General features: G+C 45.2%; 1 protein-coding gene across 4 annotated transcripts in view; it reads left to right on the top strand.

Annotated features, from left to right (window-relative positions):
- NUP205 (nucleoporin 205) overlaps positions 1–18392 on the top strand; it is a 558669-nt gene that overhangs the window by 60938 nt on the left and 479339 nt on the right. For all 4 annotated transcript variants that reach the window (XR_003858760.1, XM_029616971.1, XM_029616970.1 and 1 more), the window contains 2 exons: positions 12756–12915; positions 17410–17638. Coding sequence is in view for 3 of the 4 variants with exons in the window: in XM_029616971.1 (XP_029472831.1) it covers positions 12756–12915; positions 17410–17638 (389 nt within the window). In the remaining variant the exon portion in view is untranslated. The remainder of the gene's footprint in view (positions 1–12755; positions 12916–17409; positions 17639–18392) is intronic.

Raw genomic sequence — 18392 nt, 5'->3', positions numbered from 1 at the left:
AAAAAATACATTGAACAATTTGGTTACTTGGTAAACAGAGAAAGGTGCATAACATTATATGAGGAGCGAACATAACTGTTGATTTAAGCATATATATATATATATATATATATATATTGCATACTATATACAATGTTTGGTTAAAAATTTGGTAACAAGGTATGCTTGTAGTTTGTTTATATCTCATTAAAACTAGAGGGTAGATGGCTGTTGAAATAATATATATGTAAAGGAATAAAGCTTGGAAACAAGGTACGTTCAGAGAGCGGTAAATAACATTAATGGTAGAGAGTGGATGTCTAAGGGTATTGGTAAGTATTTAGGGGTAGGCTAGCTTGAAAAGCCAAGTTTTAAATTTTTTTTAAATTTGTTTATGCAGGGTTCAATGCGTAGGTCGGGAGGCATAGAGTTCCAGTTGATGGGTCCTGCTATTGAGAGTGCTCTGTCCCTAGTGGAGGATTGTTGTGTAGTTTTAGGAGAGGGGATGTGAAGGGTGCCTTTTTAGGCAGATCTGGTTGGCTTATTGGAGGTATTGAAGTGTAAGGAGTTATTTAGCCAGTTGATGTACTGGTTGTGTAAGGTTTTGTATATAAGGGAGAGTGTTTTGTAAAGAATTCTATATGAGATTGGAAGCCAGTGTAGGTCTCTTAGGATGGGTGTGATATGGTCTTTTCTATGGGTATTGGTTAGTACTCTGGCAGTGGCATTCTGTAGTAACTGGAGGGGTTTGGTGGAGGCGGGGAGGCCTAATAGGAGAGAATTACAGTAGTCTATCTTGGCAGAGATTAAGGTTTGAAGGACAGTGCGGAAGTCATGGGCTTGTAAGAGAGGCCTAATTTTCTTTAACACATGGAGTTTAAAGTAGCATTCTTTTAAAGTGGATTTTATGAATGCTTTCAGGTTCAGTTGGTTATCGATGATAACACCCAGGTTGCATGCTTGTTGAGAAATAGGGGTTGGGAGGGGTGATGTGCTAGGTGTGGGGTAATGTATGGTGGGATTGTGTGAAATAATGAGTTCAGTTTTGTTAGTGTTGAGTGCCAAATGGAAGTTAGATAGGAGGTGGTTGATCGAGTTGATTCAGTTGTTCCAGACTATTAATGCATTGTCTAGTGAATCGATGATGGGGATAATGATTTGGACGTCGTCCGCGTATATGAAGTTGACGATGCCTAAGTTGGTTAAGAGATGGCAGAGGGGTAGCAGGTAGATGTTGAAGAGGGTTGAGGAGAGGGCAGAGCCTTGGGGTACACCTTGGGTTAAGTTTAATGGGGTCAGATTTGCTGCTGTTTAATTTGACCTTGAATTGTCTGTTTTCAAGGTACGATATGAACCAGCAATGGGCAGTTCCAGATATGCCTAGGTTAGAGAGGTTGTTTTAGGAGGATCTTGTGACTAACAGTATCGAAGGCAGAGATGTCAAGCATGGCTAGGAGGAAGGCTTGACCATTATCCATACCTTTGAGAAAGGTGTCTGTGAGGGACAATAGGAGTGTTTCAGTACAGAAAAATTTACGGAAACCAAACTGAGACGGGGATTTATTTATTATTATTATTTATTTAGAGATTTTTATATACTGCGGCACGTTCAGAACATCACCTCTGTTTACAAGGAACCATAATGCAGCAACAAGCTTTACAATAAAATACTTAAAGAACTATTATTGAAATACATGCAACAAGCTTTATAGTAAAATTAAGAAAATAGAACCATATTTGAGAAACGTGTAATAGATAGAATGTTGTATTTGTCTAGGTATTCAGTGAGGCGGAGGTTGACTACCTTTTCAGTGATTTTGGCTAGGAGTGGTAAGTTTGAGATTGGGCGATATTTGGATAGTTCTGAAGTGTCGAGGGTTAGGTTTTTTTTAGGATGGGTTTCATGATTGCTTGCTTGAGGGAGGCTGGGACTACACCATGTGTGATGGAACAATTGATAAACTGCGAGGGTGGAGGCTATTATTTTGGGGATGGTTTGTAGCATTTTGGCGGGGATGTTGTCTATGGGGTGTGTGGAGGGTTTGATTTTCTTTAGTAGGGATTCAATTTCAAGTGCTGATGTGGTTTCAAGGTGTTCTAGGTTGGCAGTGGTGTTGGAGGGGTGGTCATGGTGAAGGCCGTGTTGAGGGGGAAGGTTTGCTGTCAGTTTGGCGACTTTGTTGTGGAAAAAGGAAGCTAGATTGTTACATTTGGTTTTGGAATCTAAAGATGGGCTATGTGTGGGGGAAGGTCCAGTTAGGTTTGATATCAGTGTGAATAGGGCCTTGCAATTGTACTGATAGTAGTGTATTTTACGTGCATGGAAGTCGCGTTTTGTTTTTAGGATAGTGATCCTGTATTCATGCATGGATGTTTTGTATGATGCGAGTAAAGAGGGGGATGGGTGTGTTCTCTATTTTCTTTCCTTGATTCTCAAGTTGTTTTTGAGTTTCTTTAGTTCTGGTGTGAACCATGCTTTTTTGTTGCAGCAGGAAGGGTTTACATTTATTGTTTTAAGTGGGCAGATTTTGTCTGCAATGTATTTGGTGTCGTTCCAAGAGGAGATAGCTGAATCTGGGTTAGTGAGGTCAATCTTGTTTAAGTTGTCAGAGCATGATTCAATAAGGTCTTCTCTGGAGCAGGGTTTGCAAAATTGGAAAGTGTGAGTGGGGGGTCGGGGGGTGTTTCATTATAGAGAGGGTGATGTTTATGAGGGTGTGGTCAGACCCAGGGTAGTGGGATGCAGGTAGAGGTATCGGTGGTGGCTATGCTGGAATTCATAAAAATGAGATCAAGTATGTGTCCTGCTTTATGGGTAGGGAGGTTCATGATTTGCTTGTATCCCATGGTGTCAAGAGTTAAGAGGAAAGCTTTGCATGAGGGGGAAGGTGAGCAGGAGTCGACATGTAGATTGAAGTTGCCGAGTTTGATGGAGGGTGTGTAGAAATCAATGTTGTCGGCAAAGAATTCGATGAGGGGGGATGTGTCATGCTGTAGTACAGCGGTTCTCAACCGGTGTGTCGCCAAGCACCGGGTAGTGTGTCACGTGCTCCGGGTCTCTCCCGCTGCTCTTTCTTCCTTGCTGCCGCTGGGCTATCAGCACGTTCAAGCCCAGCGGGAACGGCAGCGGCGCTAAAAGAAGCTGTGGCACTTGTGGCTGGGCCTTTTCTTCTTCTCGCGCCCCCACCCCCCCCCTGTGACCCGGAACAGGAAGTGATACGCGGTGCACGGGAAGGAGAAAGAGCCGGCCCGTGCCGCGTGATAAAGTAGCAGCGGCAGCAGCAGCAGCATCATTGGCCCCTGGGGAATCGAAGCAGCCGGTAATCAAGAAAGGAGAGAGCAGCTTGAGCCTCCCGCGGTCGATGGGATTCTACTTTCTTGGCTTGCGGGGGCTGGAGGAGGAGGCTGCTGCAGTTTCCATTTGTGCTCCGGGGGGAGGGGGAAGGAAGTGAGTGAGAGAAAGAAGCAGCCAGCCTGCGTGTGATTGAGAGCACGTTTATGAGTGAGAGAAACTGGTCAGAGAGTTGATGTGGTGTATATGTGAGAGACAATGAAAGTGACTGCTCAGGGAGATGACTGATGTGTATGTGAGAGTGTGAGACATTAGTCAAGGAAGTGACTGATGTGTGTGTGAGAGAGAAAAAGCATGGAAGTGAGAAATCTGGGTATGTGAGAAAGCAAGGGCGTAAGAAGCCTGGTGTTGGGGGGGAGGGGCTGTGTGTGTGTGAAAAAAAGCATGGGAGTGAGAAGCCTGATTATGTGAGAGAAAGAGCATGGGAGTGGGAAGCCTGTGTGTGTGTGTGCGCATGCATGAGAGCGAGAGACTGGTTGGTAAGGTGACAGGGTGTGTGAGAGAAAGAGACTGGTGTGTGTGAATATGAGAGAAAGAATGTGATTCAGGGAATGAGAAGCCTGTGCAGTGGAGAGCGAGCATGGAAATGAGAGAGAGACTGGTGTGTGTGTGTATGTGTGTATGTATGTGTGTGTAACAGAGAGAAAGTGATTATGGGAATGAGAAGCCTGTGCATGTGAAGAGAGTGAACATGGGAGTGAGAAACCTGGGTGTGTGTGAGACACAGCATGTGAGGGAGAAGCCTGTATATGTAAGACAGAACATGGAAGTGGGAAGCCTGTGTGTGTATGCATGAGAGAGATCAGGTGATTGGTGTGTGTGTGTGAAAGAAAGTGATTATGGGAATGAGAAACGTGAGCATGGGAGTGAGAAACCTGGGTGTGTGTGACACACAGCATGGGAGTGAGAAGCCTGTATATCTGAAAGAACATGGGAGTGGGAAGTCTGTGTGTGTGTGTTTATGCATGAGAGAGATCAGGTGACTGGTGTGTGTGTGCGTGTGAGAGAGAGAGAGAAAGAAAGTGATTATAGAAATGAGAAGCCTGTGCATGTGGAGAGAACAAGCACGGGAGACTGGTGAGTGTGTGTGAGACAGAGAAAGTGATTATGAGAGTGAGAAGCCCGTATATGTAAGTAGAACACGGGAGTGGGAAGCCTGTGTGTGTGTATGGCATGAGAGAAACTGTTCAGGAAGGTGACTGGTGTGTCTGTGAAAGACTGGGAGATGATTAGTGTGTGAGACAGAAACTGGTCATGGGGGAATGACTGGTATGGTGTGTGTGTGTGAGAGACATGGGCATTAAGGAAGAGGACCATGAGTATAGAGCTTAGCCTCTACTGCTGCTTCTGCTGTGTGCTACGGCCTGCATGGAAGAGGAGCAGGAGAGCTGCTGGAGGGGGTAAGTAAAGGTGGCTTTTTAAGTTTATTTTTCTTGATTGACTGCCATTTTAATTATTTAATATTATGTGATGTGTCTGCTTTTTTTGAAATATTTTATTGGTGTTTGGAGAATTTTTTAATAGTTTTTAATAGTTTTTAATTGTTGGATGTTATTCTGTTCATAGCTATTTAGAAACATTTATTCTGCTTATTAGTATAGTTTTACAATTATTTCTTTGTGGGGATCTATAGCTGCTTGCTAGTTCTGTTTTCCTAATAAGAGGTGTATTGGTTTTTAGGGCCTGATTTAATATTTATATTGTTGCCTTTTCATAGATAGGGTTGCTCCTATTTGAGTGTATTCCATAATACAAGTGTATTAGTTTATGTGCATTACTACAGATCCTGGGAGTATGTTAGGTCGGTTCTGTGTCTGTTACCGAGATGAAATATTTTACTAGCATGTAAGAGTTTTATCAGTCTTATTTGTTGTGTTTTCTCAAGAGGACATGCATTGGTGGTAAACTGCTGTCTTTTCATAAGTAGGGCTATTGAGCCTGGAAGTAGAAGGAGTTTGAGTTGCTGTTACTGAGATGACACCAGAACCAGAATATCTTTTTTGTAGGGTTAGTTGTATGGGGAATGTCATAATTCTGCTTTACATCCATTATTGTGGGTCAGGGGGGTTCCCGTGGATGCAAACTGAACTTTTACATCTAGCCCCGTGACGATCATGGGTTAGTGTGTCACGCATGTGAGAACCATCTGTCAGGTGTGTCCCGACAGAAAAAAGGTTGAGAACCACTGCTCTAGTAGATCGGGGGGGGGGGGGTGTATACTAGACATATCTGTAGCAGTGGGGATTTGAAGAAGTCAAGCTCATATTTGGGGGGTAAATTGACAGTTTGGGGGGTGAGATTGAGTTCTTTTTTTGGCTGCGAGGAGAAGGCTGCCTCTTTTTTTGAGTCCTGGGTATTGAGTAAATGTTGTAGAGATGAGATGGTAGTTGGTTTAGTAGTGCTATGTCTGTGAGCTTGAGCCAGGTTTCTGTGATTGCGCAGATGTCTGGCTTTGATTCTAATAGGAAGTCGTTGAGAATGTGGGTTTTTTTCACTAGGGATTGGGCGTTTAAGAGAATGAGTGTGAAGAGTGAGAGTCCAAGGAGTTGTGTGAGGGGGGGAGGTCATGATGGGTATAAGTGATCTAGGTTTGTGTGTTAGTGTCGGGGTGGGGGGGTTTCTGTGGTTGCTATCTATCAGGTCGATACAGCAAGGCCGCGTTAGAAAGAGTGCGGCAGTGCCGGGCGCACCCTCGTTCCCCGCACGCACAGTCCTGCTCACATACCGCTCGATACTCTATTTAAATTGCTTGCAAATGCAAGCCGCGTCTGCGAAGCGTTAGGCCCGCGCAACCCATTTTACTGTATAGGCGCTTAATACAGCGCTTATACAGTATCCTGGGTACGCTGGTACCTGTCATTTCAAATGTCATTTCAACTGACATTTGAAATGACAGGTACCAGGAAGTGGATGGTTCCCCCCCCTCCCGAAGCAAGGTGCAGGCGAAAATTAAAACAAAAGTGTAAAAAAAGTTAACTTACTGGTGGGAGCCGGCGGGCGCGCGTTCGAGGCGGGATCGAGTTCGAGGCGGTAGCCGGCGGGCTGTCATCGAGGCGGGAGCCGGCGGGCGGGCGGGTGATTGTCAGCCCTCTCCCCTCCTCCCGAAGCAAGGCGCGAAAGCAGCCTTGCTCCGGGAGGAGGGGAGACAGGACTGGCAGTGTAAAGCAAAAAAAAAAGTAGCAAGAGCGAGGGGAGAGAGGACGGGCAATCCTACGCTCGGGATGGCCAGTCCCTCTCCCCTCCTCCTGAGGCAAGGCGCGAAAAGCAGCCTTGCTCTGGGAGGAGGGGAGAGAGGACTGGCAGTGTGAAGCGACCAAGCGACTTACTTTTTTTTGCAGCCCTCCAGAGGAGGGCTGCACGCACAGGGGAAAGCGCACAGGGGAAAGCGACCCCTGGGCTGCACGTACAGGGGAAAGCGACCCCTGTGCGTGCAATTGGCCGCTCAAGACGTGACATCACGACGTTTGGCGTCACGGCATGTGACATCACGTCTTGAGCGGCCAATTGCACGCACAGGGGCTGCTTTCCCCTGTGCAGGCGTCCATCTTCGCCGGGAGGCAGGGGAGGGGAGCTGCGATCCGTTTCTGCTGATGGCAGTCTCCTCCGGAGGGCTGCAAAAAAAAGTAAGTCGCTTGGTCGCTTCACTCTGCCAGTCCTCTCTCCCCTCCTCCTGGAGCAAGGCTGCTTTTTGCGCCTTGTCTCGGGAGGAGGGGTGAGGGACTGGCCATCCCGAGCGTAGGATTGCCCGTCCTCTCTCCCCTCTCTCTCTTGCAACTTTTTTTTTCGATTTTTTTTTTTTTGCTTTTGTTGCTTCGGGAGGAGGGGAGAGGACTGGGGCTGCCCCGGAGACCAGCACCCATGGACGCGGCCAGGGCAGGAGAGCGGGGGCTGGGGGAAAGTTTGCCGCCTACCCTTACCCCTGCCTCTAACGCAGGGGTAGGGGTAGGCGGTAAGTTAGCAGGTTAAACGCACGGCAAAACGGCAGGGTAAAATAGCGATAGTCGGGGCGCGCGTTACTGGATGGTAGGGAATAGCTAAGTCGATCGTTTGCATGCAATATACATGCTGCGTGTGGAAGGGGTTGCCCGGGGATTTTAGGACGCGGTAGGAGTAGGTTAAAGGGGATAGTGTAGTGCAGGAAGGGCTAACGCGGCCGGAAAGTGAGTAGAACGCGAGTTAGGAGCGGGGTAAACGCGGCCGCACTTTACTGGATCGATCTTTATGTATTGTATGATGGGGAGTGGATGAATCATTGTGTGTGTGAGGTGGGTGTGCTGTAGGTGAGGGTAGAGAGTAGAGAGAAGTGGTGTGAGGTGCTGCGTGTGGTGGTGGAGGGGTGATGGGCTTCACGGGGAGAACCAAATGACACAGACACATATACACATGACACAGACACATATATCCCCTAGAACCAGTGACCAAGGAACACCTGCATTTCCTGAAAGTGGACGCCATGGTATGTGCTGTCTCAAAGCGAATGATTCCTGTTGAGGGAGGGGCTGCATTGAAGGATATTCAGGAATCCATCCTTAAGCAGGCCTTCGCAACAGCAATGACATTGCAGATTTGTTTCCTGCTGCGCACTGGTGGCATGTTCCTGCTTGCTCCTCTCGAGAGAGGCAAATAACTCCGGAACGTATACTGGTGAGACGATGGAACCTGCAGCAGCCTTCCTGATGGATGCAAGCTCATAACTGATGCGTTCCTCAGCCAGAGGTGTAGCCTCTGTAGTGGTAGCCAGAAGAATTGGTCTGCTGACGCAACATCTAAAGCGAATCTTACAAGAATGCCCTTTAAAGGATCTCTCTTGTTCGGAAGTGAATTGGAGAAGTTAGCCAGCAAATGGGGCAAATCCCCATTGCCTCGGCTACCGGAAGATAGGAATAAAAGATCTGTGTCCCTCACCCAGAAGAACCAAGGACAGAAGCTCGCAACGCTTTAGACCCTACAGGAACTCGCAGTTCCAGGCACTGCTCCCTCTTGTTCTGTTGGTTCCGAAAGGTCCCAGCCCTTTCAGAACCAACAGAACAAGAGAGGAGCAGGTCCAGGGACAGGATCCAGCTGTGCTCCACAATGAGAATGGGCCGACCCATCCACAGGAAGAGGAAATTAGGGGGTCGACTTGCCCTCTCCTACCAAAGATGGGTCTAGATCACATCCGACAAATGGGTACTAAACATCATTCGAGAAGGCTACTCTCTGGAGTTTCGCTTCATCCCTCAAGACAAATTTATGATGTCACCCTGCCTCTCCCACACCAAGAGACTGGCAGTAGAAACCACCCTGGCAAGACTATGTCAACAGTCATCTGTGGATACTACACTTCCGTATGGAGACCCTTCGTTCCGTCATAATGGCAGTACAACCAGGAGAGTTTCTAACCTCCCTGGACTTCTCTGAATCCTACCTTCACATTCCAGTCCATCAAGATCCACCAGCGATTTCTACGCTTTGCGATACTGGCTCACCATTACCAGTTCCGAGCGCTACCTTTCAGCCTAGCAACCGACCCCAGAACATTCTCCAAAATTATGGTGGTCATGGCGGCAACACTGAGGAAGGAAGGGATCTTGGTACACCCTTACTTGGATGACTGGCTGATCAGGGCAAAGACTTCGGAAGAGAGCCGACAGGTGACCAGCAGAGTCAAGAGCCTACTGCAGGACCTCAGTTGGGTCGTGAACACGGGCAAGAGCAGTCTGCAGCCCTCTCAATCCCTAGAGTACCTGGGGGCCCGTTTCGACACCAAACAGAACAAAGTCTTCCTCCCTGGAAAATGATGGAACAATTACGACGATTGATGACCAATGCACGCTCCAAGGTATGGGACTATCTTCAAGTCCTTGGCCTCATGGCATCAACCCTGGAGGTCTTCCAGTGGGCAAGGGCCCATATGCGACCGTTCCAACGCTCCTTACTGTCACGATGGAACCCACTGTCCCAGGACTTCTCAATTCGTTTCCAACTACCAGCAGAGGTACGTTCTCAGCTTCAGTGGTGGCTACAGGAAGACCACCTAAGCAGAGGAGTAAGCCTATCCCCACCGAACTGGACCTTGCTCACTACGGCTGTGAGCCTGCGCGGATGTGGAGCCCACTGTCAGGAGCTGACGGGCCCAGGGGCAATGGAACAAGGAAGAGGCAGAATGGAACATAAACCGCCTGGAAGGTCGAGCAGTCAGACTAGTGTGCCTGCGATTCAGCCACAGACTCCGAGGCAAAGCGATTCGAGTAATGTCTGACAATGCTACAACGATAGCTTATATCAACCGCCAGGGAGGAACCAGGAGCCAGCAGGTACCACTGGAAATAGACCCTCTCATGGCATGGGCAGAGATAAACTTACAAAGGATCTCATCTTCCCACATCGCAGGGAAAGACAATGTCTCAGCAGACTTCCTCAGCAGAGAGAGCCTGGACCTGGGGGAATGGATGCTGTCGACCACAGCCTTCCAACTGATAGTAAATTGCCGGGGCCTCCCAGCCATGGATCTACTGGCCACCTATCTCAGTGCCCAAGTCCCCAGGTTCTTCAGCCGCTGACGAGTGCCACACTCGCAAGGGATCGACGCTCTCGTCCAGACTAGGCCAGAGGAAAACTTACTGTACGCCTTCCCCCCCCCCAATGGCCGCTACTGGGCAAAATCATCCGGAAGATAGAGCATCATAGGGGGCTAGTTCTACTAGTGGCCCCGGATTGGCCAATGCGACCATGGTGCGCAGACACGCAAAGACTCCGTGCGGGGAACCCTATGTGCCTTCCTCCACACAGGGACCTGCTCCGGTAGGGCCCGATTCTTCACGAAGATCCATCTCCATTCTCTCATACGGACTGGCCCTTGAGAGGACTCGCCTGAAGAAGCAAGGTTACTTGAAGGCCGTGATTGACATCCTGCTCCGAGCGCGCAAGTTCTCCACATCCCTGTCATACATACGGATCTGGAGAATATTCAAAGCCTGGTGCGAGGACCGCGGGATACTCCCGCAGACAGCCAAGATTCCCATGATTCTGGACTTCCTACAGTACGGTATGAAGAAGGGATTGTCACTGAACTCCCTCAAGGTCCAAGTAGCCGCACTGTCCTGCTTCAGAGCCGAAGTGGATGGTATCAGACTATCAACTCATCCGGATTTGTCCCGCTTCCTGAAAGGAATTAACTCCGGCCATGCCTAAAGTGGCCGGTGCCCCTATGGAATCTCAATCTAGTATTAGACTTTCTAGCAAGGACTTCCTTCAGACCAATGTGCGGTCTGTCACTACACCTCTTAACATTGAAGATTGTATTCCTGGTGGCAATATGTTTAGCTAGTCGCATCTCCGAACTACAGGCACTATCCTGTCTGGAACCATTCCTTAGGTTCACTCCTGGAACCATACAGCTGCACACCATCCCCTCCTTCCTACTTAAAGTGGTCTCAGAGTTTCATTTGAACCAGGCCATATCCGGATGAACATAAGGACTTTGAAGACTCACGCCGCCTTCGCCATTTAAATGTCGGCAGACTCCTGGTGCGATACCTGGAAAGATCTGAACCGGTACGCAAAACGGATTGCTTGTTTATTCTTCACAGCGGGAAGAAGCAAGGAGAAGCGGCCTCAAAGGCGACCATAGCCTGCTGGATCAAAAAAGTAATCAAGACAGCCTACAATAGAGGAAGGAAAACCCTTACCACTACAGGTTAAGGCTCATTCTACGAGGGCCCAGGCAGTCTCTTGGGCAGAAATCAAGCTGCTGTCGCCCGCCGAGATCTTATCTGGTGGCGACGTGGTCATCCTTGCACACCTTCTCCAGGTTCTACTGCCTGGATGTTCAGGCCCGAGAAGACTCAACCTTCGCAAGGGCAGTATTAAGTGGGCCATGGGCAGCCTCCCGCCCTGTCCGGGAGTAGCTTTTGTACATCCCGCTGGTCCCGAGTCCACCTGGCTACACGCTAGAAAATGGAGAAATTACTTACCTGATGATTTCGTTTTACTTAGTGTAGACAGATGGACTCAGCATCCTTCCCACGGCTGCACCAGAGGAGAACCTCTGAAAGCGAACTCAAGACTAAGCAAATATGGGTAAGCCGCTGCCTACCCTTAGTTCAAGACACCCACAGTTTGTCCGGTGTCTGCGTTAATTGGTTGAGTGCACTGGCGGTCTCCAGTCTTGAAATCAGTTCAATCAAGTTTAATCAAGCAAAGATATATCCACAATGGCTTTTCGAAGAGAATACTGAAGAGCTGAGATTACTGCGGGGGTATATCTAGAGTGATGTCAGCTTTGAAATCTGACTCCGTCTCCCATCTGCTAGCAGAAGAGCACATAACCCACTGGTCCTGAGTTCATCTGTCTACACTAAGGAAAACGAAATTATCAGATAAGTAATTTCTCCAATGTTGAGAGTATTCTTGCATGTCCTTCAGGGAAAGAAAATTCTGATCCAAATTGACAACCCAGTGTCAAAATTATACATGAACAAACAAGGGATACAGGTTTCTGGACCCTCTGCCTGGAATTTCTCTGATAATTTTGGAGTGGGATCACAGTTACGGAGCATTTGTTTAAGCAACTTAACTTCTTAAGATCTTCAACACACTGTCAGATTGCCTCCATAAGGGTCTCTTGGCCCCACAAATGGTCCCTGGACAAGGTTGAGGCAGACAAGCTAGTCAGTCTCTGGGGTTTCCAGTCTATTGACCTGTTTGCATCAGAGGACAATAGGAAGGTTGTCAAATTTTGTTCCATTCTTTAAAGATACAGTTGATTTAGAATTTTTTTGCCAGGATACTAACAAACACTGGACTTTATGATCAAATTAGTCCAGTGCTGAAAGAACAAATGATATTTAAGTTTCACATTCAAAACCCATTTAGAAATGTTTGGGTGACAAGATAGTCCTTTCTGGGCTGCAGCTGTATGTCATATTTTTGGCTTGTATATTCAATGTTGTCCAAATAAAATGTTTAATTACAAAACCCATTTAGAGGGATAACTCAAGTTATCCATCTAAATATTAAATGTGGTGCATTTAGCCACTTATCCAGTGTCTTTAGAGCAGGTCTAAAGATATCAAGCCTTGTATAGTCGGATAACTTGCTACTTATCCGGATATCCTTAAAAGATATTTGGGTATTTAAAAAAAAAAAAAATTAGTCATAGAGCCCACGGTTCCCAACCTTGTATACAAATTATCCTTTCTTGCCCAGTCCTCCTCAACCCCAAACATAGCTGGTTATATGTTAAAGTTAATTGGATACATGTAGCCAAATAATTTTAAACAAGTATATTCAGTGGGATGTTTATCCCACTGAATAAATGGGACAAGTTATCTGGTTAAAGTGGATTCTGAATTTTGGCCTCTGTGTTTAGTTTTTGTGATACCTATTTTTTTTTTTTATTCTTTAATTTGTACCTCTTGTATTTTTCCTTTTTCCTTTGTAGTGCAGAGTTGGTGTCATTAACAACCAACTTTACAAATGAGTTGATGGAGCAAGGCTTGACTCAGAAGATCCTGACTCTGGTATCACAAATTAATGTGAATAATGAATTTGACAAGCTTCAGAGAAAGCGAGGATTGGGCAATGAGAAACATCGTAAGGAGGTAAGGCACATGGTAACAAATACAGAGAAATGTTTGAATTAGAGTGAGTTTTTTTGAAAGTATAGGCTTCAACCTTAGCTACTGACTACCAATTTCGGTAAACTGGAAGATTCTTGCACAATCGAATCTTTATGGGTAGAAATCCCTTGTGTGTTAGGGAAGACTATAGTGATAAGAGGATACTACCGTCCACCTGGTCAAGATGGTGAAATGGACAGTGAAATGCTAAGAGAAATTAGGGAAGCTAATCAAATTGGTAGTGCGGTAATGGGAGATTCCAATTACCACAAACAAAAAAAGGAGTCAACGGATAACCACAAAAATAATTTAGTGACAAGGATTGTGGAAATCGCAATAGTATAAATATTAGCCTAAGAAGGTGTCAGCAAGCCTGACGTTATAGGTCATTATAACAGACACTAACCGTTCTACTCAATCATCCACCTTCATCATTATTTTAATTCTTTAATACTGCTAATATTTATACTATTGCGATTTCCACAATCCTTGTCACTAGATTCCAATTACCCCAATATTGACTGGGTAAATGTATCATCGGGACATGCTAGAGAGATAAAGTTCCTGGATGGAATAAATGACAGTTTTATGGAGCAATTGATTCAGGAACAGACAAGAGAGGGAGCAATTTTAGATCTAATTTTCAGTGGAGCACAGGATTTGGAGAGAGGGAACAGTGGTGGGGCCGCTTGGCAATAGTGATCATAATATGATCAAATTTGAATTAATGACTGGAAGGGAGACAGTAAGCAAGTCCATAGCTCTCGTGCTAAACTGTCAAAGGGAAGCTTTGATAAAATGAGAAAAATAGTTAGAAAAAAACTGAAAGGAGCAGCTACAAAGGTAAAAGTGTGCAAGAGGCGTGCTCATTGTTTAAAAAAAACCCCAAAACAAAAAAAACAAAACAACAAACATCCTAAAGCACAGTTCAGATATATTCCACACATTAAGAAAGGTGGAAAGACGGCAAAACGATTCCCGGCATGGTTAAAAGTGGAGGTGAAAGAAGCTATTTTAGCCAAAAGATCTTCATTCAAAAATTGGAAGAAGGACCCAACAGAAGTTGGCCGTAGAAGCAAAAACTCACAGTGAAAACTTGTAAAAATATATCCGAAGGAGAGAGCCTGTGAGGGAATCAGTTGGACAATTAGATGATCGAGGGGTTAAAGGGGCATTTAGAGAAGATAAGACCATTGTGGACAGATTAAATGATTTCTTTGCTTCAGTGTTTACTGAAGAGAATGTTGGGGAGGTACCTATACCGGAGAAGGTTTTCATGGGTAATGATTCAAATGGACTTAACCAAATCACGGTGAACCTAGAAGATCTGGTAGGCCTGATTGACAAACTAAAGAGTAGTAAATCACCTGGATCAGATGGTATACACCCCAGGGTTCTGAAGGAACTAAAAAATGAAATTTCAGACCTATTAGTAAAAATTTGTAACCTATCATTAAAATCATCCATTGTACCTGAAGACTGGAGGGTGGCTGATGTAACCCCAATAGTTAAAAAGGGCTCCAGGGGCAATCCGGGAAACTACAGACCAGTTAGCCTGACTTCAGTGCCAGGAAAAATAGTGGAAATTGTTCTAAATATCAAAATCATAGAACATATAGAAAGACATGTCTTGCCTCACAAATCTGCTTCACTTTTTTTAAGGAGTTAATAAACATGTAGATAAAGGTGAAGGTGTTTGACAAAGTTCCTCATGAGAGCTTCTAGGAAAAGTAAAAAGTCATGGGATAGGTGGTGATGTCCTTTCGTGGATTACAAACTGGCTAAAAAACAGGAAACAGAGAATAGGATTAAATGGACAATTTTCTCAATGGAAGGGAGTGGACAGTGGAGTGCCTCAGGGATCTGTATTGGGACCCATACTTTTCAATATATTTATAAATGACCTGGAAAGAAATACGACGAGTAGGGTAATCAGATTTGCAGATGATACAAAATTGTTCAGACACATGAAAAAGCTACAGGATTTCATGTAGAAAAAAGGGATCAGATAGGAGGGACCTACATGTACACCCAAAAAAAAAGTACATTAAAGACAGGGATAGCCTTTATCTGTAAAAGTAATGGGAGGGAAGATGTAATAAAAGCTTTCTTAGTAAAGAAAATAATGGAGGGGTAGAAAATGCATTTGGAGATGGTCAGGGTCTAGAGGAGGCCAATAACAAGTATCTTGGCGAAAAACGGTCCTATTTGTGTTAGCAAGGAGACAACTATGAGGAGAACTCTTTGGAACAGCATTCTTAATCATGTTTTAGAGCCTTTGGGGTTAGTGAGGTAGTATTGGAAAACAGGACCATAACTCAAAATTTGGCACTAGCAGAAGGAGATGTACTTTGAGGTACATGACCATATATAGATAAGGTTAAGATGCTCCAAGATGAATAGAAAAGTGAAGGAAATCTAAGTGGAGTTAAGCAGGGCACAGGACAGGGTCTTAGGCTTGGTTAGAGTGGTGTATTCATACACGGGCCGATACAGTAAGGAGCGGTAGGAAGAGCTGCGTTAGTGCCTGGCGCACCCGCGGTTGCCGCACGCACAGTGCAGCTCACCTACCGCTCGATACTGTATGTAAATAGCTTGCAAATGTAAGCTGCGTCTAAGAAGCGTCCGTGAAGCGTTAGGCCCGCGCAACCCATTTTACTTTATAGAGCGCTATACAGTATCCTGGGTGCGCGGGCCTAACGCTTCACGGACACGCTGGTATCTGTCATTTAAAATGTCATTTCAAGGGGTTACCCGGTGATTTAAGGACGCGGTAAGAGTAGGTTAAAGGGGATTATGTATCGCAGGAAGGGCTAACGCGGCCGAAAAGTGGGTAGAAAGCGGGTTAGGAGCAGGGTCCGCACTTTACTGTATTGACCTGACAGTTAGCTAAGGTCACTGAGAGAGGGCTTATGCTTTAGACACAACAATGGAACTGTACTTTCACACTTCTGTGATTCTCTTCCTGGCTACACCATGTTTCTTGCTTCTCTGATCAGTGGAGGGCTGTCCTAGGGGTACATGGGAACTGCCACTTGCTCACAAGCCTTACCTTGAACACTACACTACTGTCTAAACTGTATGTCCTGAGGAGACAGAACGTTTGGACAGCAGTTCTGCACAGCCTGTCCACTGGGTGGGGTCTGGGTTGTCTGTAAATAAGTTGATCTGTAAGGCAACCCTCAGGTTGGGACTTCCCACTTGTTATGGCTGATTTTCTCTTGCATATCAATGGAGAAAGCAATTTTGCTTACCTGTAATAGGGATTCTCCATAGACAGCAGGATAAATAGACCATTTATTTATTATGCACTCTTTTCCTTGAGAGTCGACTGCGCAGCTTAAGCTGAAGCTCTGGAAGAGACTGAGGGGCTCACAAGACATTTGATTATGCCTTGTGAACCCATCTCTGCATGCTCAGAAAGACGTCTGATCTCTGAGAACTGGTTTCATGTCAGCCCTGAGGATGAGATAACTCACTGGTTATGGTTGATTTATTCTGCTGCCTATGGAGAACCCCATTACAGGTAAGTAACTTTGCTTTCCTTGAAAGCTGTTGAAGCTTAGAAAGCTTTTCTTGACATGTATGGGATTCCCATCCTGTTGCTGCAGTGTGGTGTTCCCTTAATCTTGTTTAGTCCATTAATCTTGTTGAACACATTTCTTACTTTCCATGTAGAAAGTATCTCTCTTGTGATCCAGGTCTGCTCAGTCACCTCTGTTAAATTGGTGGTCTTAAATAAACAATCTAGGTAGCATTTAGTAAAAGGAAAAAAGCTTATTCACAGGAGGAGTAAGGAGCTACTACAAACAGCTCAGAAAGATGGACAAAAATGCAAGAATTTCTGAGGGACTGAAATCTAATCTACTAGCTGCCAAAAATTAGCAGAACTAGATTACCAGTCGAAGAATCCTTTGATCAGTCAGATCTTTATACTGTTCTTATCTCTGTTATACCTATATTTTACTTTTTTGCAATTTTTTGGTCCGAATTCCATAGGATACTGACCACATTCCTGAGCACATGCCTGTCACAATGCTTGATCTATGCATGACACACATACAGAGGGTACTAAGTAATTTAATATTAAGATTCCACACCTCTCATCCCTTTTATTCCTTACACACAATTTTTGACCTTTAAGATCCCTTATTTTTGACAATAGGTGCTAGGCCCCCAGGGTTTTTTCAATCAGTAAGGCCTATTCATCTACTTTGGTTGGCTTCCTCTCTTTGGTGCTATTATATGCCTCATCTATTTTCCTCATAACAGCACAGAAGAAAGACACTGGCTCCAAATGGTGTCCGACTTGCAATTGGACAATGGCCTTGATCAACCATCGTAGGATTGCATATGATGTCCCTAAATGGAATGATTTGTTAGATGGATTAAGTTAACTTGTTAGCCATTAAAAAAAAAAAAAAAAAGGGTAGAATAAGAAATAACCAAAGTTGTGTTATCCAAACTGATTTGCAGGTTTCTGATCTCATCAAAGAATGTCGGCAATCTTTGGCAGAAAGCCTATTTGCTTGGACCTGCCAGTCGCCTTTGACCAAGGATGATACCCTGCTGTTAATTGGTTACCTTGAGAAAGTGACTGTGGAAGCTGATGCATCATTGGATCCTGTGAATTTGGCCCTCCTCATGGCTCTGCTCTACTGTTTTGATGTCAGCTTTTTGGACCAGGGCACAGAGGACCGACAAGGTATTAGAACATATTGTTTAAGGTTAATTTATTACTTTCTCTCTATGATGTCTCTTTTGTCAAGCAATTTTGCTTTTATAATTAAGGTCAGTATTAGTGCTCTGTGGTTTTATTATCCAAATTCTTAGAAAATGAGACCTTCCTGATAGCCTACTGACTATTTTGTGCTGCAGATTGGAATGTGTGATTTCAAGGAATAGTTACTTATTTGGTCAGTAATATGGTAATAGGTTAGAATGTCCATAGTGTTACTCAGCCCCTGAGTCTGGAGAGCTGAAACAAGTGCCACTCTCACAATGCCACTTAGAGCTACATTAGAAATAGCACTTGCAGGGCCTGCTTTGATATTAATTCTTTATGCTGCCATACAAATTCTGGGTTCAAATGTCTGGTAAGGACTGCTTATAAGAGGGGCTGGGGATGCTGTGGAGGTATCATTTGCAATGTCCATCACTCAGTAGTAACATCTACCTGCCACACTTGGTGTCCATATTATCATGTTTTAGGCAGCTGGAATCTATGGTCCTGAACTACTAAATGCTGCTGCAATGGCTGAGTTGGGAAGGGGAATTTAAATATGGCAAGAATTTTCAAACTTACAAAGGGGTAAACTATGAGAGAGAACCAGAAAATAGAATAATGCAGTTCATTGTAATATGCTACAAGGAGAGAGTAATCCAAGTTCTCTCTCAAAAGTAGTAGTTAGAACACTTAACCAGAAGGAATGGGGGATTGCTACACTTAACCAATTAGC

Source organism: Rhinatrema bivittatum, chromosome 9 (genome assembly GCF_901001135.1).
Source record: "Rhinatrema bivittatum chromosome 9, aRhiBiv1.1, whole genome shotgun sequence".
NCBI classification, from domain to species: Eukaryota; Metazoa; Chordata; class Amphibia; order Gymnophiona; family Rhinatrematidae; genus Rhinatrema; species Rhinatrema bivittatum.
This window is presented reverse-complemented; position numbering and strand designations above follow the sequence as displayed.